We start from the raw sequence: 26,830 nt of genomic DNA on the forward strand, positions 1-26,830 counted from the left end.
AATTAAAAGTGTTAATGAAGAAAATAAAATAAAAATTGTTAAATTAGATTCAAATGTCGAAGGGGGGACCTATGGTCTAGAGGAGGTGCAACATATTGTGTGAGGCTTGGTAGGCAGGTGGGAGAGGTCGACAAGAAGTTGGAAGGATGTGGTGGGTTTGATGCAGTGCAACAAACTTGAAGGCAACGGTCCTGCTGCTGGAAGCAGGAAATTAAGGATGGACCAGCGGCTGGGTCAGTGGGCATGAGGGGTAGGTGGATGGTGCCTTGGAGCAAGGAGACAGGAAACATGGAGCGATTCGAAGAGATAAACACCACATTGGAGCAGGATACAACCAGGGCACCACCTGTACTTGAATACAACCCTAGCAAGGGAAGATGCTTATAAGCAGGAAGCTAAAACCAAACTAGAATAAACTCTAGAATTAGCAAACACACTTATTTATAATAGAGATATAGGCAATAAACTACATAAGAAAAGTGAGAATTATGAGCTATGGAAGGGGAAGAGGGGCCGATCCAGCCTTTTGCTGGACGGGGACTTCTTCCCCTGCTGAACCCATTGGCCGGTTCATACAAGCTTAGTCAGCCTTCCAGAATTTGGGGAGCTTTGAATTTATCCGTCGAAACTTTTAAATCTCATAATAGGGCGTCAACTCTGTGTCATTGAACGTGGCTGAAATATTGTAGTTTCATGACATGTAGATCTTATATGTATTATCATTCAACTTCAGAAGTATTCTGAAAGATCCACTGTTCAGAGCTTGAGTTTTTTTGAATGTGTCTACTGGAAATCTTTCTTTCTTCTACCGGATCCATACTGGATCTCCTTTTAAAGTCACCTTATTTCTTGTCTTGTTCATCAGTGCTAGGTACTTGCTATTCTGCTTAGTGATATCTTTCTTGACTTCCTCGTGGAATTTCTCAATCTTGTGTACCTGTTCATCAACATCCTCACTACTCTTTGACGTCGGCTCGAGAGGTATCAATGCAGTGGAGTGAGCGGGCTGTGCCTGGACAACCTCAAATGAGGTGCGACCTCGTGGTTTGGCTTACAAATCAGTTGTACACAAACTCATCCTCAGCGAAAATCAAATCCCACTGCTTGATATCTTCCCAACAAAGCATTGCAACTAATTTCAAAGGTTTCTGTTTACTATCTATTTGTGACCGACCGTCTGAGGGTGCGATGTGGAACTGAATTGAAGCTTAATGCCTAATTTTCCTCATAGCCCTCCAGAAGCCTTTGTCATTGCACTGGTATAAACCATCTAGTGTCTTGAAAGTGTTCTTCCACTCGTCTTTTGGCTTCATTTGGATCTAGTGGTACCAATAGCATAAGTTGATCTTGGAAAAGATGGTGGCTCCGTGTAACTGGTCCAATAGCTCATCTAGGTGAGGTGTGGGAAACCGGTACTTGATGATAATCTTGTTGATGGCTCCAGTGTCAATGCACATCTACCACAAACCGTTCTTTTTGAGAACTATTATGGTGTGGATAACACACAAACACATACTTTTGTTGGCCAACCCTCTCGTGACGAGATCCTGTATCTGTCGCTGCAACTACTCGTGCTCTACAAGTTTCAATCAGTAGGCGGGCCAATTTGGCAACTCTGATTCTGGTATGAGATCAATGATGTGTTGAATGTTCCTCAATGTAGTAATCCCTCTAGAAGACTATTGGTCGTCACATCCTAGAAGTTCTGTAATAGTGATTGTAGTGACGTTGATATCTCACTCTCCTCCTTAATTCCCTCTCATAGGACTAATTCCAATGCCACTGTATCATCGTGAACTGACTGCATGAAGGTGGCCCTTGGGACTAACACTTCCTTAGTATCGCCGCAATCTCTTGCATCCTTAACAGGTAACAACATGATATGTTTCTTATCCTTTTTGAAAGAGTACGTATTCGTGAAGTCATCATATTGATTCATGCAGTTGAATTGCTAAAGCTTCCCTAACAGAATATGACGTCCATCCATCATAACCACATAGCTTCACATTTGCTCTTGCAACTGATCCCCAATTAAAAATTAGACCAAGAACTGCTGATCCACGCGTATCTTTCTTCCCTTCTTCAACCAGGCAAGGGAGTAAGATCGAGGATGCCTCTGTGTGGCCAATCCCTATTTCTTCACCATCATCGTGGACATTACATTTTCACAACTTCTATCGTTGATGATCAAACTGCAAACTTTGCCCTTTATCGTATACTTGGTGTGAAAGATACTATGTATCAGCCATCATTGATCTCGTCTGACTCTAAATGCAGAACTTTCTGTATGATTAACAATTCTCCCTCATCATCTTTGAATTAAAGTTCTTACTGTGGACAATACTTGGACTCCTTGTCCTCCACTTCATTGACGACGCTGTAATTTGTGAATGTGACAACTCGGCTCGTGGGACAGTTGAAGCCTATGTGTCCGTAGCCATGACACCTAAAATATCTCTTGGCAGGTATTGTAATGGAGGAGTTTCCCTTTTTCAGCTTCTTTCTACTCTGATCTGTTTTGTCACCCCCTTTCATGTCTTGCTAACTCCTCTTAGGATACCTTTGTCTGTTGCGGTAGCTGTATGGGATTGTCTGACTGACGACTGCTGCCTGAATGAAGATTGTTGCCTGCTTTATTTTTATTCTTTTCGCCTTCAAGGTTAAAGTTTGAACATCCCTCGACGACCAATATGACTGGAACTACACAACATTTCTAATAGCAGGCTTCAACCCCCAAGATACCGGGCTATAGTGTATTCCTCTAGCTTGAGCAGCTCACAATTCATCGGTGATTGGTCGAATTGTGTTATAAACTCCCATACTGAAGGGTCTCTTTGTTGAATGTGGTGAAGTTTCAGAAACATGTCCCGACGATAATGAGGTGGAAGGTATTTTTTCTGCATTGCTTTTGTTTTTTCTCAATTCGTAATCTTATCACTATATTCTCTTTTCTCTTCTCTGTAAATTATCCACCACATAGAGACATTTTTTTTCAACTTGATAGCTGTTATTTTAACTCTCTCATATTCTGGAACCTCCTTATATTCGAAGATTCGTTCCAAAACTTGTAACCAGTCTTTAAAATTATCTGGATCCATAACTTCATCAAACTAAGATAGCTATGGTAGATCCACCTTGATGTCGAAGATCCTGTGTCCTCCATATGCGGGCTCTCCTCTTGGTCTCCTTTGATATTGAATTCCGAAGCGGCGTGATCATTCCTCGTCGCTGATGTCTTCCCTATGGAATTGATTCAAATCCTCATCCTTATCTCTCATTCGACTCTCTAGATCATGGTTTAGAGTAATCTTCCCCTGGGTTCCATCATCAATCTCTGCGACTCTCTGTTGAAGCCGACAATTCTCCATCTACATCTTATCTCGGGTAGGTTCTGGCATGTTTCTCCATGATAGCATGACTAAGGTTTGAGTTTCGAAGGGGCGGTTGAGGATGGGAAAGAAAAAAAAAATTGGTGAGGGGGATACGGCGAATGCTAGGAAGCTCTATGAGAGAGCTATGATTAAGCTTGTTCTGATGCAAAATGATACTATAGTTAATCGAAAGATCGATATGAAAGCAAATTTTATTACTCAGTAATGAGTTACATTCATGTGACAAACAAGAACAAAAAAATGGAACACAATAACGATCAATTCCTTGCTTGGGCTCGTCAGGGGTGAGAGTGGCTTGGAATAAGGTAGGAGTTGGTGAGGGTGGCTTGGGAAGAGGAGTGCGGTGGCGGTGTGGCAGGAAAGGGAGTGTAGGTGATCCGAGAAGGCTTAGAAGAGGGGAGGGGCACCTACGACCTAGAGGGGCAACAATTTTTGTAAGACTCAGTAGGGCGGTGAGAGAGGTCGGCAACAAGCTGAAATTATGCGGTGGGGTTTGCGATGATACAACGGGTGCACAACAAACCGGAAGGCAGTGGGTCAACAGGAAACTGAGGAAGGAAGGGCCGACGACTGGGCTGGTGGGTAGGAGGGGGAGGTGGTCGACGACTTCAAGTAGGGAGACAAGAAACATGGAGGGAGTCAAAGAGATAAACACCACCTCAAAAAAGGATAAGCCGGAGCACCACCCGTCATTGGATACAACCTTAGCAAGGGAAGATGACAATAGGCAAAGAGCTGAAACCAAACTATAGAATATACCCTAGATACAACAAACACACATATTTATAATAGAGATATAGGCGGGAAATATAAAAAGGAAGGGGGGGCAATGTGGGTTGTAATTTCCACCCGATGGAAGGGAAAAAAATTGCGTGCAATAGACGTACGCAGCGCTGCGTGCGTTATTAGGGTTATACCGAGGGTACAAGGGGGTTACATCCACGGTATAACCCCTTGTAACCTCTCTGTAACTTGTTGTAACCTATCTGTACCCTAAAATAAGTTTCACGCTTCTGTTATCATATATTAAGAGGTTACACGTAAGTTACAGGGAGGTTACAGGGAGGTTACAAGGGCTTATACCGTGGATGTAACCCCCTTGTACCCTCGGTATACCCCAATATCGCACGCAACGCTGCGTACGTCTATCGTACGCAGATTTTTTCCCGATGGAAGAGGGAGAGGGGTTAGTCCAACCTCCTGCTAGATCGAGACCTCTTCCCCAACTGAACCTATTGGTCGGTTCAGCCAAGCTAGACCCCTAAGCTCCCATGTCACTACTATTACATGTTAAACTCACAAACCTCATTTTTTCATGCTTGAATCCATATCCAATAAATTCATAAACAAGTATTTTAATAACATTTTACCATTTGAATTTTGGTTGGGCAAAAGTATGAATGATTCTCATTGCATAGGAGTTGGAAAAATGTCTCATCCTTTCTCATTTTATGTTGTTTATGACTCTCATTTCTGCACATCTCCTGGTTGTCACCTTCATGAGAAATGATATGCTGGACATGACTCTTTAAATGGATACTCTTTTATAATGGTTTTAATTTAATAACAATTTCTATCAATTTGTTATTCTTAGAGACATTCTTTCTTATTATAAATGATTTAAGTGAATTTGGAAGGCTTTTTAAAGCGTTAAAAAGCGTCGAGCGCATGGTGCTTAAAACACGCCAGCCAAACCGACTGACCAAAAATCCTCCAAATCGGATCGGGGGAAAAGTCGCGAAGGCGGGATCGTGAACCGAATCGCGATCTCTAGAGTAGGCGGGACTGCCGCCCCTTCCTTTGGTGTTCTTCTCCATTTAGGAAGTTTTAATGGCTACTTTTATGTATCATTGCCTTCCCACCCATTCCTTTTGTGTCGGAGCTTCCTTTTTTATTTATCATATAAATTTCTCTAATGAAGTCCTATAAATTGATGTTTTCTGTTTTCTGTGGAGTCCTTTCCCTCTTGCTAGGGCTGTATCGACGACAGGTGGTGCTCTAGCTGTATCCTGCTCCGATGTGGTGTTGTATCTTTACATTCTCGTCCTATCTTCTCCCCGACCCTTCTTTTACCTCTTCCCTAGCCGCTGGTCACCCCTATCTCCCTCCACCGCTCTGCCACCACCTCTACTACCACCATAACTTGCTGTCCAGCCATCCAGTCCTCTCATTCTAGCACCCACCCTCCGTCTCCCTACAACCACCTTGGTTGCCAATCCCTTCAAATCATCTACTCACATCTTGCCACACCTTCTTGCAACGACCATTGCTGTCCAGCTCATGTACAACCCACCAAACACTGTTCTAACCTATCAAACAACCATCTGACCTTTCCCACCTTTCCCTTTCACCTCGCTCCACTACCGCCTTCGGATTTCTTCCTACAACCCTAACCACAGATTAGTCTATTATTGTACTTCTTTTGTTCATTTGAGTCGTGTTGTAACCCTAATTCAGTACTAATAAAAGTTTGTTTGTGCGTTGTCGTTATCTCTTATCCAGTTCCGACATCACTCTTGTTCCCATAAAAATAGCTTTTTTTTCAATGGACCATTTTTCTTAGTTATGTACAAGCAATTTTTCTCTTTCACATTTGGGTTCAAGTTTCGACATATCGTGTCATGTGCAGGAGGTTGATGCTTATCTATTTTACAATTATATGTTTCCTCTTGCATTTGAATGCAATTTCCTTCCATCTTTGGGGTTTCTAATGCTAACTTTTTCTCTTGAATCTTTATTTCCCTCGAAATATCCCTGCAGACATCTGATATATTTTTTTTACTCTCAACTCATTGGAACACTTTAGCAAGTATAGAATAACAATTGTATTTCAAATTCATCCAAGGATTATCAGTCAATCTAGTTCAAGATGTTATCTTAAGCTTATTTTTGGATGGATCCTAGTCACTGATAGAAGGGTCTCAATATTTTTAAAAGGCGAACATCTTTAAATATTTCAACACATTGTTAGCTTCTTTTATAAATTCATTTTAATCCTATAATTCCTCTGTTGTATTCTTTTATTTTCTTATTAATTCTATAACTCTATAAATGTTTTATATTTTCTTTTCTTTTATTAATGAGAAGGGTTTGCCCATATTTTCAAATTATATATCAACGTAAATATAGTACAAATATTCATATCTCATTAGTTTTAATATTTTTTATTCATTATAATGTTGATTTGCTTTGAAATTATTTCCTTCTCATTGATATTTGTTGGTATTTCTAAAGATTATTTGATGACTCCAACAAAATGTATCTGCATAGGTAGAAAGACTCCATCAATACATTGAGTCTATGAAGGCTGTTTATCTCGCTGACCAGCGGCGTCGTGGTGATGGCAATGATCCATTTCTCGAAGCTGACAGACGAGAAACTGCTAAACAGGAAGCTGCTGCTAGAAGAGTTCATCCAACATTACACTTGCCTGCAGTTTCTGCACAGCCAACAACTCACGGTACTGGTTTGTACGCTAGTGCAGTGATTCCTGCATCAAGTGCTCCTCAGCAAACTGCAGGAAGTTCGGGTCCTCCTGGTGGCGGAATTTCACTATTTGGTACTTCATCCTCGACTCCAGCGGCTACAACATCTTCATTTCTCTTCTCGAACCCCACTATGTCTACTCCAGCTTCTAGCCTTTTTGGTTCAACTGGGGTTTCACAGCAATCAACAGGTTTTGGGACTCCAACGACATCTCTTTTTGGGTCGAGTCAGACTCCCTCTCTCTTCGGAGCTAGTACACCATCTTTGACATCTAGTTCAGTAATTGGAAGCTCCTCGCTCTTTGGAGCTAGTACGCCATCTTTGGCATCTAGTCCAGCAATTGGAAGTTCCTCGCTATTTTCAACACCTTCGCTTACACTTGGTATGGCTGAAATTTGCTTACTGCTATAGAAATGGATTATACAGTTTAGGATACATAAATAGAGCTTTAAAATGCGCTGGTTGGGTTGACTTTTCTGGGCTATAAGTGAAACCTACAGGCGAAGAATTTACTTGCTTGTTTCATAGATGGTTATGCCTTTCACAATTTCTGCGACTGTAAGTGATAGCATAGACCTGAATTGCTGCCCTGAATTTTTTTATCTCAAGTTTGCAAGTCTTCATTGTCTTCGCTCCCTTCTAACATTCTAATAGTAATGAAATTGTGCAATCGAGGCGAGAGAGTTTGGGGGATTTGAAGCTGAGAGGGAGAGGAGGTTGGTTAACCTTGTTTAGAGAGAGGGGCTCCGGTGAGGTTTAAAGTTGGGAAGAGTAGCCTATATCGTTAAGGAAAGCTGAGCTTAAGAATTTTAACTCAAATCATTATGTTCTCTTAAAAGAAGCGTAAAAACTTATTTATTGAATAGCGGTTGCATTTGGAATACACAATAAACATGACTAGCCGCAATAATTTCCATGATATCAAAAGTGGAAGATATTATCGTCATGGTTTAAAATTTTCGGATGATAGAACTGACTAGTAGACGCATCAATACATAATTTTTTTTTGAACACTCAGCTGCACATTTAAGGGACCTCACAGACCTAATTTATCTTGCTTTTGCTGGGATCTTTTAATGAAATTTGGGTTGACAAGGTAATTTAGCTGAAGTTTTCCATGTCATCAATTGATGTAAAGTTGGTCTAAATGCCAATTTTTAGATGAAAATTTTTAAATGATCTATCCAGAAATTATTTTCTTAAAGAAAAAGGGGTTCAAAAACTCTGTTTTATTATGAGAGTGAGGGAAAGGAGGATTTTGAGAGACGGCAAATTTTATGGTGGAGAGATGGCTTGGGAATTGGGGATTTTTGATGGAGAAAGAAATAATTTGAATGGATGTGATAGGACATCTATGGAGATTTGAGATGATATTTTAATTTTTTATTTACTATTGCTTGTCAAAATAACATCTATCTTTTATTTATAGAAATTGTGTCTACAAATTTAAATTAAAATAATTCAAACTTATTTGTAGATATAAAAAATATATAATTTCATTGTTTTCTTGAAAATTAAAATACACTTAAAAGTGAAATAATAATCCATAAATAGCCCGAACTATTAGAGTAACCAGAAATAATAACTCTTTATGTTGTGTCAACTCCTTTAGGACCGAAGAACTATTAGAGTAATCCAGAAATAATGACTCCTTATGTTGCATCAACTTCTCTAGGGCCGACGAACTATTCTTATGAAATGGTGTCCATAAGCCTTTTCTAGGAAGTTGATCTATATGGAAGATGATGTTGTTGACTTGGTTCATGATCTCTTTAATATTTAACGTGTGCAATATAAACACACAGTAGAATATAATGCATCCTCATATGATTAGTGCTATAAAATTGATCCAATAGTAATTTCTTGGTGGTAATAATGGTAACATGAAGTTAACTTGCATTTCTTTAGAGCAAGTTGCCAATATTTTTATAGCCCGCCATTGGATAACCTCCATATAGCAGTGCACTTTGTTTTCATTTGGTTATTGGTTTCAATTCTAATTTATATAGCTTTTGATCTTTGATACAGTTTTCTTATCAACGAAGTCAAATTACTTATAAATCAAATAACAATAGATTTTTGGCTAAGTTTGGTGGCTCAAAGGCCTCTCTATTTTCTACGTTGTGATTACTAACATTTGCCTCATCATTGTCGCTTTGATGCCGTCCTCATCGCTATCAAGTAACTCGAGCTTTCTTGCTTTATTCTCAAGAGCTTAACGTCTTTTCCAAAATTGATTCTCCCATCACAGCCTCTTGATTTGGCTTTGAAATCACCTTCAAACTTGGAATAAGCTCTTCCTAGATTTTCTTATCAGTGGTTCCATTTTCACAATTAAGTTGTGAAGCGGCTGTCTCAACAAGACATTTAACCATTCTCACATCATAAGACCCTCCATTTGGTCGACATTGTCCAACTAATTTAAAGTAGGGGAATTTCTTGATTAAATCCAATAATTGAACGATGATTGACGATCTCAAATGCAGACGATGGATCATCAATAGCGGGAGTGGGTTCAAGGGTTATTGTTTTCAATCATTGCTCTTTTATTGCAACTTTGGTTCTTGCGGTGATGAATGGAGCTAATCGATTTTTATTTTTTTTGGGATAAGTTTAATTAATACTGTCATTGTCGGTCCCAAGTCCGGATGTGAAAAGTAGATAGTTGTGTTAGGTAGTCGACAGCTAGCGTAAAACTTGTTGAAAAAAATCATGACATGAATCCTTTTGATCTTTGTGTAAGTGCTAGGCCGTCTCTTGGAAGCGATGCGCTGTATAGCCTGAATATAGTGGAAGTATAGACATCCGGGTGTAGTGTCAAATAAGTAAGGGTTTCCACATTACAGACAGATGCGGGTAAAGAAGTTAGTCCATAAAACTCGTGAAATTAATATTATGATATGATCTTAGAATATATGTACTCTCAATGATAAATTAATAAAATTAGTTTATTTTATGATTCATAGAAAGATTAATATCTTATGTATTCAAAAAATTAAATGGGTTGGCAAAAAGGCTAAGAGATTGATAACTTAGGTTTTAAACTTTGGTATTCTGGTAAGAGTCGCACTAGAAATGATGTAAGTGTAATTATAGATAAGAGTTTGAAAGATATGTTGTAAAAATTCATAGAGTTGGAGATAGAATTATAGCCCTTAAGATTATCACTGATACTGAGATTTTTAATATTATAAGTAAGACTGTCAAAAAGCTCGTTGTTCGCAAACAGTTCGTGTTTGGTTCGTCAATGACTTCGTGTTGATTCGTTCGATAAGTAGACGAGACAAACGTGAACAATTTTTTACGTTTGTTCGTGTTCGAATCGTTATTGTTTGAAATATAAAATAATTTAAAATAATTATATAAAAAATTACGATATCTTAAAAAATTAAATTTTATAAATATATTATATAATAAATTAATAATAATAATATATTAATATACGTTTGTCTCGTTCGTTAAGAAACAAGCATGAACAGTGACTTCACGAACAATTTCAAACACGAGCTTATTTCAAACAAACTAAATTTCAAATGAACCGAACACGAGCACAAGCTGCACAAGCTCAGTTCGTTCGTGTTCGGTTCGTTTACACCCCTAATTATAAGTGCTTATGCTCCTCAAGTTGGTTTTATGCTCCTCAAGTTGGTTTAGAGTTGGTTTAGATATAGGGTCTAAAAATAATTTTTGGAATGACTTAGAAGACCTAATACAAATAATACCTCTTGAAGAAAGAATTATTATTGGAAGAGATTTAATTGGACGTGTCGGTAGAGTGGTAGAAGATTTTGGAAACATTCATAGTGGCTACGGTTTTGGAGTGACTAATAAAGAAGGTAAAACTATTTTAGATTTTGTTTTAGCGTATGATTTTTTTAATACTGATTATTTATTCAAGAAAATATATGAACATTTTATTACTTATAAGAATAGATCTAATAAAAGACAAATTGATTATTTTCTTATGAAAAGAAGAGATCGTCGATATTGTAAAGATTATATCGTTTATTAGTTCTAGATTTTAAAATAAAGAGTTATAAAATAAAGAATACTAGGACTTATCATCGTAGAATTAGATAGAAGAAATTAAAAGACAAATAAATTTATTTTTACGAGTAAAATTCAAGATTTCAAAATTTGGGATGTTCATGAAAAAGCAAATGCTGTGGGATAAATTAACAAACACTATTAAACAAGTTGCAAAAGATGTACTTGGAGAATCAAAGAAAAAGTTTCTTTAAATAAAAATAGTTGGTGGTAGAATAATAATGTGCAATAAAAAATAATATATAAAAAGTTATGTTATAAAAATTAGTTTAAATGTAAAAGTTTAGAAAACTGAGAAAAATATCAAACTACCCGCATGAAGTCTAAAAGAACAATATGTGACGTTAAAAATTTTATTTTTAATGATCTTTATAATTAATTAGATACTAAGGAGAGTGAAAAATATATGTATTAACTAGTCAATCAAAGAGAAAAGAAAAGTAAAGATTTAACTCAAGGAAAGTGTATTAAATATGAAAATAAAAAAGTGCTTTTCTGAGTAAAAGATATTCAACATAGGTGGGTGAGTTATTTAGATAAATTTTTTAATGAAGTTTTTGAAAATACGATTGACCTTAGTGATCTTAATATTATTAATAATAATAAATTAATAATAATAATTATTAATAATAATAAAACGTTTCATTTTTACCGTCACATTAGTAAAAACAAGTTGAGGAGGCTTTAAAGACAACCAAGGGTGGACAGTCTGTAGGACCTGATGATATTCCAATTGAAATATTGAAATGTTTAGGAGATTTGGGAGTTTCTTGGCTTAATAAACTGTTTAATATTATTTTAAAAACTAAAAAGATGTCTGAGGAGTGGAGGAAGAATATTTTGATACCCATTTTTAAGAATAAAATGGATGCACAAAAGTGTGCAAATTATAGAGGAATTAGATACCCATTTTTAAGAATAAAATGGATGCACGAAAGTGTGCAAATTATAGAGGAATTAGGTTGATGTGTCATACTTTAAAATTATGGGAGAGGGTAATTGAATGTAGGTTAAGACGTATTACAAAAATTTCTCATATTCAATATGGATTTATGCCAGGCAGGTCTACTATAGAAGCTATACATTTATTGAAAAGTTCAGAGATAATAAGAAGAATCTATTTTTGATTTTTATTGTTTTAGAAAAATCTTGCGATAAAGTTCCAAGAGATATCCCTTTGAGAGTTCTTGAGAAGAAAGGTGTTAATATGACTTATATTCAAGTCCTTAAAGATATGTATACTAGAGCTGTTACTTGCGTTCGAGCTGAAGGAGGATTGACCAAATATTTTCCTATTTCTATTGGATTACATCAGGGATCGACTTTAAGACTATATCTTTTTGCTTTAGTTATGCAGGGTTTTACTGGACATTTACAGGAGGATGTACCTTGGTGTATGTTTTTTGATGATGATATATTTCTCGTGAATAAGGCCCAAGAAAAATTTGATGGAGGTCTACATTGGAGTATAAAGACCTTCATTGGGGTAGAACTAAAATTGAATACATGAAATGTAATTTTAGTAGTAGTAGCTCTAGTGACATAAGTGTGACTTTGGGTGATCAAATTATTAAAAGGTGTGAATGATTTAGATATCTCGGGTCTGTTGTTCAAAGTGATGGTGATATAGATGGGGATGTTAATAGTAGAATTCAAGTTGGTTGGTTGAAATGGAGGAATGCTTCGGGACTTTTGTGTGATAGAAAAGTACTGCTTAGATTGAAAGGAAAATTTTATATGACGGTGGTGAGACCTACAATGTTCTATGACGTTGAATGTTGGCCTTTAAAAGAGAAGCAAAATATTAAGTTAAGTGTTGTCGAGATGAGAATGATTAGTTGGACAAGTGGCTTTACATTTAGAGACAAAATGCGAAATGAATATATTTGTGATAGGGTTGTAGCTCCTGTGACAGACAAAATTAGAGAAAGTCGTCTTAGGTGGTTTGGTCACATTAAGCGTCGACCATCTGATGATCCGATTAGGAGAGTAGATGTTTTAAGTTCGACTTATGTTAAGAAAGTTAGAGATAGACCTAGAAATGCTTGGGCTTATTGTATAAAAAATGATCTTGATTTATTAGAACTAAATAAAAATATGACACTAAAAAATATGACACTAATAGGACGCAATGGAGAAAAAGGATTCATGTAGCCGACCCCACATAGTGGGATTAAGGCTTTGTTGTTGTTGTTATTGTTGTGGGACAGGTTTGCTTTGATTTCTTACATTTTAGAATTGAAAATGATCACTTTAACCAATTCACAAATGAAACTCATCAAAATGATCGAGTGCACACCCTATAAATATATATCTTGAGAATGGTCTTGCGGGGATTCTAAAATTTATGTATTGACATATTTTCTAATCTAAATAATAGTAGCAATAGAGGCTCTGTGAATATCAACTATATGCATGGGATAACCTTTGTTGTAGGCTTAAGAATAGCCTTAAGCATAAGTGGCTTTGCTTAGCAAGAGACTTGATTATTACTGGCATAGCATAATCGTCAAGTTCATTTGCAAAACCTAGATGATATGAATAGTATTCTTGTAAGACCAACTAATAATGAGTATTATGTTTTTTGAATCGAGGAAATGTCATAAGTGCCTGAGCCCTTGGAATTGAGATTGGTTTTTGAATATTTGAAGTTCGAGAAACTAGTATATGTATTTATATGACCTTTCATGTTTGGGATGGTGAGTATAACGTTTTTAAATGATCATAAGAATCGGGATTAAAAATATACAGGTCAAAGTTTTCTTGTTGCAATTCATCTCAAATCAACTTGTTAGATGCATAATAGGATGTTATAAAGGTATTTTGGAGTTATTTGTGAATGATATATAGATAGAATAATAACTTTTTTTAACTTGATTTATTAGAAACACAAGTCATGTTGGATTCTATAAATTTGATTTATTGAAAATAAACTAAACTTTTGGTAAAGAGTTAATGAGGTAAACATAAGATAAGAGTTCAAAATTTTGAAAGAAAAAACTCATCAAAGGGAGGTAGGAGGTGGAGAGCAGTGCATTATGATGCACTATGATTAGGTGGAGAAGGCCAATAAAATGTATTCTAAATGTAATATTCTTTTTGAGTTCATGATTAATAATCATCAATTACAAGCTTGGGTTGATATCGAAGTTAACCCAAACAAGAATGGGAACACAAATATTATTACTGAAAAATAAATATATGATTACAACCACACACGCTTGACAAGAAAATACAACAATAAACACAAGCAAACACAACTAAATGTATTCAAAGGCGGTGGTCAGTTTGATGAGTGGGCTGCAGGAGAAAGGTAATCAGGTGGTGGATGGCTGTAGGAGGTGGAAGGGGAAGTTGTGGTGGGCTGCGGTGGGGAAATTAGAGGTTGGGCGGCTAACAGATGCCAAGCTGAGGCTTGCTGGAGGACTGGAACAATAACAAACAGTCGGGAACAGTTGTTCGCAATTGTGACAACGAATGGTAATGACGGTGACAGCATCAAGGAATGCGTGGGATTGCAGAACAACAAAGGAAGGGTTGTCCTAGGCTGCAATAACACTAGGGAAATGCAAATATGTTGGAATGAGTGGCAATAAAGTGGGAGGTGGCTGTAAAGGATGACAATAGGTGAATGAGGTGGTGGTTGGTGTCTGCAGTTGCAGGAAGACAATAAGAGTGCTACCCAATGGTTCCAGCAGTGAGGAAAGGCTACAACTGCAGAGGATGAGAAGTCAAGGATAAATACTCTATTGGGGACGAGTTACAGCCAGTGTACCACTCGACCATTAAAAGATGATCACCGACTCAGAAGAGCTATAGCCGAAACACCACTTGCCTTTAGATACCCATAGAAGGGAGAAATTGGGACACCAATGGTTGCCTGAATAGAAACATGAGAATCACTAACCCTAAACTTCCCAAGTCACATATATAATAATAGGATAAATAGGAATGGACCCACGGGCCGACCAACCACTTCTTAACACAGGAAAGCCCTAACTGAAACGATCAAGGCAAGTAGCACTTTGCTCGCTCATGCGCAGGACTTTATGCTCTCGATAATGTGCATGAGACACCCGCGTCAGTCTCCTGGGTAGGAGGAGCTTCAAATTCTTCTGTTGAAGCTTATGACTCCTTGTAGTATAATGCCAAATGGATCGTGTCGAAGTTGGCAGAAACATTGTACTCTCGACAAGTCAAGCATGTAGGCATTTTGATTTCAAAGCACATTTTGATATAATAAGTATCCATTATGATCATCTTTTGGTACAATCTGAGTTGGAGCTGCATTTGGATGGATATCTTTACGAACCAAGTCTTGAGCCATCAAATCTTTAGTTGATTATTTTCGCTCATACTCATCCGAGTATATCTCGTAAATATGTGAGGAATAAGCTCTGGGATAAAATCTATGGCAGGTTGGGCAATTTTGGATAACACCCAATCAGGAGAGGTGCCTTCTTCTCGGGTTGTACCTGGATCTCATTTTAGGACGTTCTTTCCCCAAGTGATCTTAAGGTGATTTCTCACACTGTGGTTCATCTTTCTCGTGTGATCATCTGTCAATGGTTACATTGCTCCATTGATTTTACTGGCCAAATGACTCCATTTGGTCCTTTAGGAGTAGCTCAAAAGCTTCTCAGCTCTGATACGTTGGACCTCCATCACTAGGCGCAACTCAAGAGGCAGGTTATTTATCTGAAAATTTTGAGATCCTCTTATCAGACTGTGTTTAGTATCAGCTACTCAAACTTATGGCTCTTTTGGGCATCCAATGTCAGGCTTGCTAATCATAATTATTTTAAGCTACAGAGATTTATGATCTAATTATTTTATTATTTACTTAATTGATAAATTTATGTTAGATATAGTTATAAAAAAAAAGAGGATCTACATATGATTTTTATTGATTTAGAAAAAACTTACGATAAGGTTCTAAGAGGTATTCTTTGGAGAGTTTTAGAGAAAAGAGATGTCGATATGATTTATATTCAATTCATTAAAGATATATATACTAGAGTTATTAATTGTGTTCCAACAGAAAGAGGATTGACCAAATATTTTTCTATTTCAGATGGATTACGTTGAGAATCGGCTTTAAGTCCATATCTTTTTTTTTTTCGTTATGGATGCTCTTACTTGACATTTACAGGAGGATGTACTTTGGTGTATGCTTTCCACTGATGATATCCTTCTTGTGGATGAGACTAAATAAAGAGCTTAGGAAAAACTTGAATTATGGAGGTTTACATTGGAGTCTAAAGACCTTTATTTGAGTAGAATAAAACTGCATACATAGAATGTAATTTTAATAGTAGTAGTTCTAGTGTCAAAGTTGTAATTATGGGTGATTAAATTATTAAAAGGTGTGAAGGCTTTAAATATCTCAGGTCTATTGTTCATAATGATAGTGATATCATGAGTAGAATTCAAGTTAATTGGTTGAAGTGGAGAAATGCTTCGGGCCTATTGTGTGATAGTAAATCGTCGCTCAGACTAAAAGGAAAATTTTATAAGATGGTGGTGAGACATGCAATGCTCTATCACACAGAATGTTGGCATTTAAAAGAGAAAAATTAAACTAAGGGTCTGTTTGGGGCACTTGCAACTTATCCAGTTTTTGCTGATAAGCAGTTGATCCTGATAATCTGCTGATGAGCAGCTGATCCAAATAAGCTGGCTGGCTGTTTGGTTTGTGCATTTGGAAAACAACTGATTTGCAGCTGTTTATAAATAACTATTTTGCTCCTGAACTGAATAAACTGTTACGCTGTTTGATTTCTGCGGTTTAAGAACAGTTGATTTGCAGTTGTTTGTGGAAAAAATGACCATTTTGGCCGCGTACAGTAGAGTTGTTCGCAAGAGTAATATAATGAAACACATTCAATACACTAAAATCCAAAAAGTACTACATAACAATTCAAAGAAAAAAAAATATACTCCCCGCTCAAGGGAGTCTATCTACAAACCTATTAACAGTAAAACTACACATTTACAATTCTTCAAACAAATATGCACCAATCCTCACTGAATTTTTCATGTCATCTACAGACTGCCCATCAGGTAAGAGGATATTTGAGGATTTCAGATTTCTATCGGGAAAAAAATATATATATTAAACCAACACATAAAAAAAAGGAGCATTTACATATATAGCACTCAATTCTTATGGATTTACATATCTTACATCAAAACTTTCATTTTTACACTCGTACCACCAAATTCCTATGTGTTTACATATCTAACACTTAAATTTTACTTGCATCATTCTCACAAAAGGAATTTGTAAATGAAGCATGAACCAAAAAAAGCAGAGGTAAATCGCTCAAGTTTAAACTTAAATAAGGAAATTTTACTGCAACAAAGCATTAGGACAATGACAATCAGGATTTAAAGCATCCATTCGACAAAAAAGTTTCAAAATTCTAAATAGAAGTAAATGCATAACAGCATAAACAATAAGTGCTTCAAAATGAATTATTAAAAGCAGATGCAAGATACTAAACATTGACGAAGCATCAGAAAAGTATATGGGGATGGACCAGAAGCGCAGAGACATGGAATGGAAGGGCAGCCATGATAGCTGTGCTTGTTTTATTGGTTCTTGAGGTAACCACATGGGATGAGTAGCGCAGAGACATGGATGGACCAGAAGCGCAGCGACATGGGCTGAGTAGCGACTTCCTTCGGCAGGGATGAGCAGCGGAGAGGTAGGAGCGGCTTCCTTTGGCAGTGGCTTCCTTCAGATTCCTTTGGCAGGGATTAGCATCGGCTTTCTTCGGCAGAGCCCTAGGGGGATCAGTTTTGAGGGCAGGGGCGTAAATGCTTCGGTCGAACGCTGGATCGTGGGGTTATACCCGCGATCCGCATTTAATAAAAATAATAGAACACTGTAAATCAGTGTTTTGGCCAACACAAGCAAAACGTGCGAATCAAACACAAAGGCAGCGTTTTCAAAAACGGTGCCGCAGTTTTAAGCTGCCCCAAACAGACCCTAAGTTAAGTGTTGCTTAGAGGAAAAATGCTTAGGTGGATGAGTGGCTTTACACTTAGAGACAAAATGCGAAATGAATATATCCGTGATAGTGATACAAGAGGAAAAAGTCCAAATCACAAAAGCAACTTTTTTTAATGGGAAAATATAATTGCAACACACAAACTGAAAATAACATCACTAAAACATGAAAAGACACAAACAAACACCTCGAAAGTGCAGCCAAAGGGTGGTGGAGGTTGGCTAGGTGGAACGGGATGGCTAGCGGGGTGGCGACAACAAAGATGGGGTGTTGGGCGGCAAATTTAGCTACAGAATAGCTGGTTGTGGGGTTGGAAAACTGGTTTGGAGTTGCTGGACAACAAGTTTGGGGCTGGAAGGTGGACTTGAGGCGATTGGGGAAGGGTGGGAGTGGTGGAGCTTCTTTGGAAGAAGTATGACGACAGCGAAATGGGAGTATGGTAAGATAAATGCCTCTGCGGGGTTGAGATACAACCAAAGTACCACTCAGACCCTTGAAGATATTCACCACCTCGTACGAGGGACAGCCTGAGCATGACCTTGACGTCGGGGAAAATACCAAGTTTAAAATTTGAATTCATATATCAAAACAATATCCCCAACTTCAAGCATCATCTCCTATTTATAAAGAGACTTGACCCTATTAGGAAATACTAAAATAAGAAGGAGAATAAATTCAATTTTCAAATTTGAGGAAAGGATTTAAATTATGAGGGAGAATAAAAATTATATTTTAATTTTTAGGAAATGTTTTACAATAGGAAGGAGAATAAAAATCAGATTTCGGCTTTTGGAAAGTTTTTAAATTAGGAAGAAGAATAAAAATTAGATTTTAGTTTAGAAAATGTTTTAAATTAGAAAAAGACCTAGGAAGGAAAGGAAAGAAAAAGAAAAGAAGGGAAAAAAAAGAAAGGATGGAAGAGAAAGGAGGGTGCTACAACCCCCATCCCTTGAGGACCTATCAGTAAAAGAAAAGAAGGGAAAAAAAGAAAGGATGGAAGAGAAAGGAAGGTGCTACAACCCCCATCCCTTGAGGACCTATCAGTCCTCCCCCGAGCACTGCGTCAGTGTCTCTGGGTTAAGGGAGCTTCGACCTCATTCTTCGAAGATTCTGGTCCTCGCCGACCGTTCCTGGATCCCACTGGCGACTGCGTTGGCTACAAAAGCATCTGAGAAGTTTTTCCCGCTTGCGAGCATATCTCCTGAAAATTTGTTCTGTTTGGGCATAATCTGAGTTGGAGGTGCACCATTATATATGGAATTAAATGAAAATATGAAATTTTATATGGAACCCTAGGGTTGGGGTTTGGAAGTGTAGCTTCCTTTGATGTTATCAGTTGGTTGTAATTATGTTTATCTGTTGAAATTTTAAATTCCGACATCTTCTAGTCTGTGTGACCTTTATTTCTCAACAAAGAGTTCTCCATCTTCTAGGAGAGGAGAAACAACAAGCTCATAAAAAATTGCATGTTCTTTTTGATCACATGGAGGAAAGATGTATCTACGGGGAGGTCCACGGGAGAAGATTTCATCAGATGAGAGTTCTTCTTTGAATTGCAGTTTAATGTCTACAGTGTCATTACCCCAGGTTTCAACAATGCCTTTTTCCGTGAAATAGATCACTCCCCTGGTTGTGCATTCTGCTTTCACATGTTCAAATCCGTGACACATGCAACATTTTTTGGCTGTGACAGACTTTACGGATTAGTTTCGCTGGATAGTAATAAGGGGAGGCCACTTGATGATACAATCTCTCAACTTCAGAATCTAGAATCTGTCACTTTTGGGGGTCGCAAGTTGGTAGGAACTGTCTCTGTGTTTCTCGCTTCATCTTCATGTCTCCTCGTTCTCTTTGTCAGCTTTCCAGATCACAGTTGAGGGTAGTCTCTCATTGAATTTCGTTCTCAATGTCTGCAATCTAACGCTGAAGTCGGTTGATCATAATTTACTAGAATTAAATGAAAATATGACACTCAATTTGACGCAATGAAGAAAAAAGATTCATGTAGCTGACCCCACTTAGTGGGATAAAGGCTTGTTATTGTTGTTGTTGGATTAGTTGCATGCATTTGTTGATATTGAGATGGCAAATGATCGAGTAAAAATTCATTTGGGGTGCATAAAATAAAATTTCTATTTATTAGTATATTGAAGTTATTAAAGATGTGTATTTTGGAATTTGAAGCGTATTAGAAGTAGGTAGGTGACCAAAGATTATAATAAAATTTTATCAAGGTTTACAACTAGTCTGTATCTTTTTTATTTGTTAAAAATGCCCATTAAGGTATTTAGAAAGTTACGTACTTTGTTACATGATATTTTCTTATATTTTAAGTGGTGAATCATCTGTTGAAGTTGTTGAAAAGCTAGAACAAGTGAAAGTTATTAGAAGATAAGCGGCTAAGATTAGGTTTAAATATCTTGGATCTACTATATGAAAGAATGGAGACGTTGATGAAAATACAACTTATTGATTTTAGATTTAAGTGTTTAAAACGAACAAGTGTTAAAACAAATGCGCATTAGGAGTATTTCATTACCATAATACCTTGAGGCTATAAAGGAATAGTGAGAGTATCACCTTTTGAAGATATTGAAAAGTAAACTTATGCATTTGTGTAGGTACAAGGAAGGTAGAAAACATGCAAATGAGACTAGTAGATATAATTGATTTAAAAATATTTTGAAAGAAAAGTAGTAGACCAAAGTTAGCATGGTTGAAACTCCTGCAAAAAGAATCCCTAAACTAACATTTTATGCAAAAATCAATAGAAATGAATGTTGGCCCTAAATAGTCGGGGTAGGCTAATTGTTAAGGATGATATTGCGTGCCATTCATTTTTATTATTCCGCTTGTTTCATTCGAAGATTTTTCTTATGCGACTGTTTCAACCATGAGATGAACTGTTTTCCTTGAAGGGGAAAATTTCATGTTTGACCACATTTATTTTCATTATAAAAGTAAAGCTAAAGGTGGAGGACAAGGTTTGATGTGTTTGTGCTTAGTCATGCATCAGGATATTCATAATAGATGGTTTTGATGCTTCTGGAGGGTTTTAAGTTTTTATAAAAATTGGCCTGACTCATAGGAATACTAACGTAAAGCTGTTAGGTGTGCTTGTGGTCCTCATATTTTATAAAAGTGAAACTGCAGCTTTTTGTGGCACTAAAAAGCTTCTATCAACCCTGTTTTTCTTGTATGGACGCCCATTATGAAGACAGATGAAACCAAACTCCTAGCCAGATTTCATATAGTTGATGAAAATAAACAATTTTGTTATTTTTGTTTGATAGCCATTTGCTTATATTAATTCAAGTGAAAGCTTAAGAATAGCTATTGTCTTAGTAGGACGACAAGAGTGGACAAGTCTCTTTACTTTTACAATGTATATATATATATATATATATATAGTTAACCAAAATCATAATAGGGAGAGCAAATATTATTACTAAAAAACAAGTAAAGGTTACAATCAGAGACTGAAATAGAAAATAGCAACTGACATGACACAAACTCTATAGGGGTGGATCCCAGGTGATAGTGGTGGTCGATGAGGGCTAGGAAGGTGGTGCGAGGGTGGAAAAGATGGTTGGAAATCAGAAAACAAGGTGGTGGTTTCCCAGGGCCGGACAAGTAGAATGACACAAAGCTTGCTGGATGGTGCTGAACTGGCTGTCCTTCATGGGGGCTGGAATTGCCACCTCTTTCCTCTCCCAATTTCATATTTTACTCCCTTCCATACAGGCTGAAACTGCTTCCACGTCTATTCCTTTCCTATTTCCATTCCTTACCTTTACCTATTTCCTTTCTATTCTAATTCACTCTTATTCTAACGACTAATACCTATTATAAATATGTTTGTTGTTTTTGGATTCAGTTTTTGCCTTCTAGATTTTATATTTTTGTCCAACCGGCCGTTGGCTGCTGTTTTTCCTTCTAGGGTTGTATCTGAGGGCGAGAAAGTGCTCCGGATATTACTCATTCGAGGTGATGATCTTCACCTAGGGTTCGAGATGTGTTCCGGCTGTAACTCGATCCGAGTGGATAGTTATCCTCGATCCACGCCATACTCCACAACCTCCCTTCTGCAGCCACTGTACTGGCTGCAACGGGCCCTCGAACATGCGCGCGCGGAAACGGCCCATAGACAGCAGACCTGCTTTGTCTGCAGCGCCAAATCCCTCCCCCTGCCGTAAGCCATCATCCATTCTAGTTGCTTCTTTCCCGTCAAACCAGCTGCAGCCCACCACAATATTCCGCTCCCGTAAATTCCTCCTACACCACTACCTTTCCTGTCAAACCCAGCCGCAGCCCGTTGCACTATTCCACCACTGTAACTCCCTCCTACACCTCCCTGCTCCTTTCCCGTCAATCCCAGCCGCAGCCCAACTGCAAGCCTCCCTGCCTTCACTTTGTCTTACCACCTGTCTCCCTATTCCCAGCAAACCGCTGTTGCAGCCACGTCCTACCCCCATCTGCTGCTGTGGCCCACTCCCCCATACAGCCTGCTGTCCGTAATCGCATATCTTGCCTCACCTGCGGCCTTAGTCCCCACTCTCTCGTACAACCTACTATGACCAACCACCAGCCTACAGCTAGTTAGCCTTCGTGCGGCTGCCGCAACCTTCCAATCCACCACCCACCTACTGTCCAGCCGTTGTATGCTGCTGTGTTTGCTTGTTTATTTCCCGTTTGATGAGTCTTCGTTGTAATATTTTTGAATTTCAACAATAATATTTGTATTTATTGTGGTTTGGATTAACTCCGGTATCTTAGACAGCCGGAGGACGATACATGAGGGCTGTTCAGGTTGATGGCAGCAGGGGGGAAACGGCGACAGCTGCATCGAGGATGCGACCAAAAGCTGGCCGGTGGCTGGTCAGCCGGTGGGAGAGGCTGCGTGAAGGCTGGGAAGGGCGCGGCATTTGTTGAGGAGGGCTGTGTGGGCTGGGAGGATGGCAGGAAGGTTGTCTGCGGGTTGGGGGCGATAACAGTGAGGATCGAGGTTTGGAACGGTGATGGGGGATGTGATGGGTTGCCAGACAGCCAAAAGAAGGCTGTTTTGGGCAGGGGCAGCGAGGAAGAGGACTTAACGGTGAGGAAATTGCAGAAAAACAGAAAAAGACCTGTTCTCGGGGTGACCTGCAGCGAGGGGGAATGCGAGGCAGCAAAGCGGGTAGGATGCGGAGGGTTAGGGGAAGAAAATCACTACATCGGGAGAGATATAGCCTGGGCAGCACTCAATCCCTCGGATACAACCCTTGAAGGGAGAAACGGACTCCAGCAGCCATCTTAAACAAACTCACGCCAAAAACGGACTTCCAAATCCTAATACAATACATATATAGGAAATGATTAAAAAAGAATAAGAATAATAGGAAATAAAGCGTAAGAAAGTAAAATGAGATTATTTTGGTGCGACTCTCGCTGTACTCTAGCAGCTACAGTACCTCTGTAAGCCCTGACGTCACATCCTTTCATGAATGTGAGCTTGCATGTGATATTATTCAAGGTTTTCACCAATTCTCTGAAGTCTGATGAATTTGATTTTGAAACTTTGATAGTTTTATTGATGTATGCGTGGATTCGGTTGGAATTTTCCCTTTTTTTCCTAACCTTCTTTTTCCTTGCTGAATTAGTTTCTCTTAACTTTTTTGTTTGTTGTTTAGAAACTTTATAGTTTCTTGATTTATGCGTTTACTCTGCTGGACTATTCCATTTGTTGTTATCCCTTGTAGAAAAATGCTTAAACGACACCTCTCTCTCTCTCTCATAATTTTAAGGGGGCATTTACATATATTGCACGCAATTCCTATATATTTACATATCTAACACGTAAACTTTACTTTTTACATTTTTACCACATATCTTTCATATCACATAAAAGATACCATCATTTTAACTTTTAAAAAGAAAAGTACGCTTTTCATGCATAAGTAAGGTGGTATATATTTAAAAATTGAAGATTAATTGTTAGATATGTAAATACATAAGAATTTAGGGGTCTGTACGCTAATCTTCCTAATTTTAATTAAACCTTTTTTTTTCCCTAGATAAATTTATATCCGTCGGATTTAATGTTATCATATAAATAAACAAATAAAACTTTATAAACTACTTGTTCTTTCATCTTTTGCTCCTTTCAAAGCTTTCTATTTCATTTGTTTTGTAGGCGCTGCAACTGGTTCAGGGGCTAGCTTTGGTGCAACATCTGTAAGTGATTCTTTTCATTCTGTCCATTTCCTTTTGCATTCATATTCCCAGTGTTAATAAAATCATCATATTTCCCCTTCTTTTTTTTAAATTGCAATTTCATGCATTGCGTGGTTAACAAGTGAAATTGTAAAATCACCTGGTTTTTTTTGGTCAATTGGCACTCGATTGAACATTCTAAGTGGGTGATAAAGCAATTGTGCGTCATTGTAGCTAAATATTCAATGTTTTACTCATACATATCACAATTCTTTTACATATTCACGTATCTAATATCTAAGCTTTCAAGTGATAAAGCAATTGTGCGTCATTGTAGCTAAGTATTCAATGTTTTACTCATACATATCACAATTTTTTTACATATTCACGTATCTAATATCTAAGCTTTCATATTTACATACATAACCTTCTAATCTTTAATATGACATCAAACATACTGCTACCGCTAACTTTCTAAAAGTGTCGCACACCTTTTCATGCATGGGTTCATAACACCAAAGTGTCATAAATGCAAATAACAAATTTTAGGTGTTAGATAGGTAAATACAAGGGAATTGCATTGCATGTATATAAATTTCCCTTTTATTTATTGTCTTTATTTCTACTTCTCAGTAAATACAAGGGAATTGCATTTTCCCTTTTATTTATTGTCTTTATTTCTACTTCTCATTTCACATATGTATCTTCATCAACTCGCAGAAATCATCCAGGCCTAAGTCGCGAGCCACTAGACGATGAACTCAGCACAAATGCCGCATTGTCGCCGTCGCTCGAATTTGCCCTAATTATGGCCCAGCATATATATAAGGTCTGATAGCTTCCCCAAAACAAGAGGTTGGTTGCCACATCTCATGTATTACTGTGACTTAACGGAATGGAGCTTTTGCTCTTAGTTCTTGCTTCCTTTTTTTTACTTCATAATATTTTCATATTATATTTTTAATTTTAATTTTATATCCCTGATTTTTGTTATTTTTTATTTCTATGTTTCCAGTACCCTTTTGTTGGCTGATCCCATTGATTATTTATATGTTTTATGATTGAATTATCTGCAGTTTGTTAATTTTTTTGATAAAATATATTGATATAAAATTGTCTAGAGTTGAGCGAGCTCAGACTTTGCCCGTGTTTAGCTTGCTCGAAATTGGCTCAGTTTCATTGTAAGCAACAAGTCTCATTTGGTCTTTTTGTTTTTGATTTGTTATGTTCAAAATTACTCGTTAACAGTGTATTATTGATCGTCTCGATATAAATGTTTATGTTCAGCTTGAAATTATTTCGTTTAAATTAATTAGGAAAATAAAGAGTGTGTTAGATTCAAACATGAACCATTGTAATACAATAAAAGATGTAGAATTAAATGTTCGTAGAACTATGATGATTTAAATTTAGATATAAATATATAGATATATATTATTATATAAATAATATACATAATTTTTTTTATTTTTTTAATTAATTTAAACAAGTTAATTTCATTGAACATATAATTATTTGTGTTTGGCTCGTTTATAATTCAAGTTTCTAACAAATAATTCGAACACGAAGTACTTAACAAGTTAAATCCGAGTTACTTGCGAAGAACGGGTTCTTCTTACAGCCCTACTTAAAACCGCTAGTGATCTTTGGTTTTGTGCAATGCTTTAATCATATTAAATGCAGAGATTATGTATGGATGGTATTCTTCATCAAATGATCTTTCATAAATTATATTAAAATATGAAAAAATTACATAGGATTCCTAAATGTAAATATTTGTGCTCTATAATTTAAATATAAATAAATAAATAATGTATAACCTGAACTAATCTATCTTATTGATTTGATAGTGCTCCTTAAAGCAAGAGTGGGTGGAGCAAAGAAATAAATAATATATATATATAAATATATAAATATAAATATATAATGCGCTATCTGTCCCTATGGCAATCGAACTTAGGTCAGGGGAACTTCCAACTGACAATGCAGCTGCCTATTAAATGGCATTGTACCAAAAATTCATAAAATAGGATCAAACTGAATTAGTTAAAGAAAATATTCAATGTCAATGTTTCAATTAAAAGTTCAATCATCAGGACATACATGTTATTAAATTAAATCATAATTACTTGAATGATCTATTATATATATATATATATATATAAGTTTTAATTGCCCACTTTGAAAATATAAATTTTCAAATAGATATTTAGTTTGAGATTAACTCTTCATAGATCAAATCTTAAGAAATAATTTAACAATGTACTTCAGAATCTTTAAATATTCGGGATATTTACATACATAGCACTTTATTCTTACATACTCACATATTTAATATCTAAAATTTAGTATTTATATTCATAACCCTGTAGAAACTCAAGCATCCAAAACTGGCATTACACTTTTTACTGAAAATAATGACATTTTTAATATAATTTTACAATCTTGAGTGTCATCTACCTAAATATAAAAGTTAGTTATTATATATATATATAAATACATAAAACTTATGTGGTTTATATGTAGAAGACTTAAATTTAATTTAAAATACAAAGATTAATATAAAAATATATTTAGTCAAAATCCCCACCTTCTCTTTCCCATGACTCCTTTACCCCCTCTGTTTCTCCCTTTGCCCCCTGCACGCCTGACACTGTCTCGAGAGCCAAAATAAATAAATAAATAAATAAATAACAT

General features: G+C 36.9%; 1 protein-coding gene across 1 annotated transcript in view; it reads left to right on the top strand.

Moving 5' to 3' along the window:
• LOC110027642 (nuclear pore complex protein NUP58) overlaps positions 1–25,112 on the top strand; it is a 36,174-nt gene extending 11,062 nt beyond the window's left edge. Inside the window, exons 4-6 of the mRNA XM_020729155.1 lie at positions 6,663–7,260; positions 24,114–24,154; positions 24,854–25,112. Of these exons, the coding sequence (XP_020584814.1) occupies positions 6,663–7,260; positions 24,114–24,154; positions 24,854–24,892 (678 nt within the window). The 3' untranslated portion in view covers positions 24,893–25,112. The remainder of the gene's footprint in view (positions 1–6,662; positions 7,261–24,113; positions 24,155–24,853) is intronic.
• The last annotated feature ends 1,718 nt before the right edge of the window (positions 25,113–26,830 follow it).

The sequence above is a fragment of the Phalaenopsis equestris genome, unplaced genomic scaffold (genome assembly GCF_001263595.1).
Source record: "Phalaenopsis equestris unplaced genomic scaffold, ASM126359v1 Scaffold000434, whole genome shotgun sequence".
NCBI lineage: Eukaryota > Viridiplantae > Streptophyta > Magnoliopsida > Asparagales > Orchidaceae > Phalaenopsis > Phalaenopsis equestris.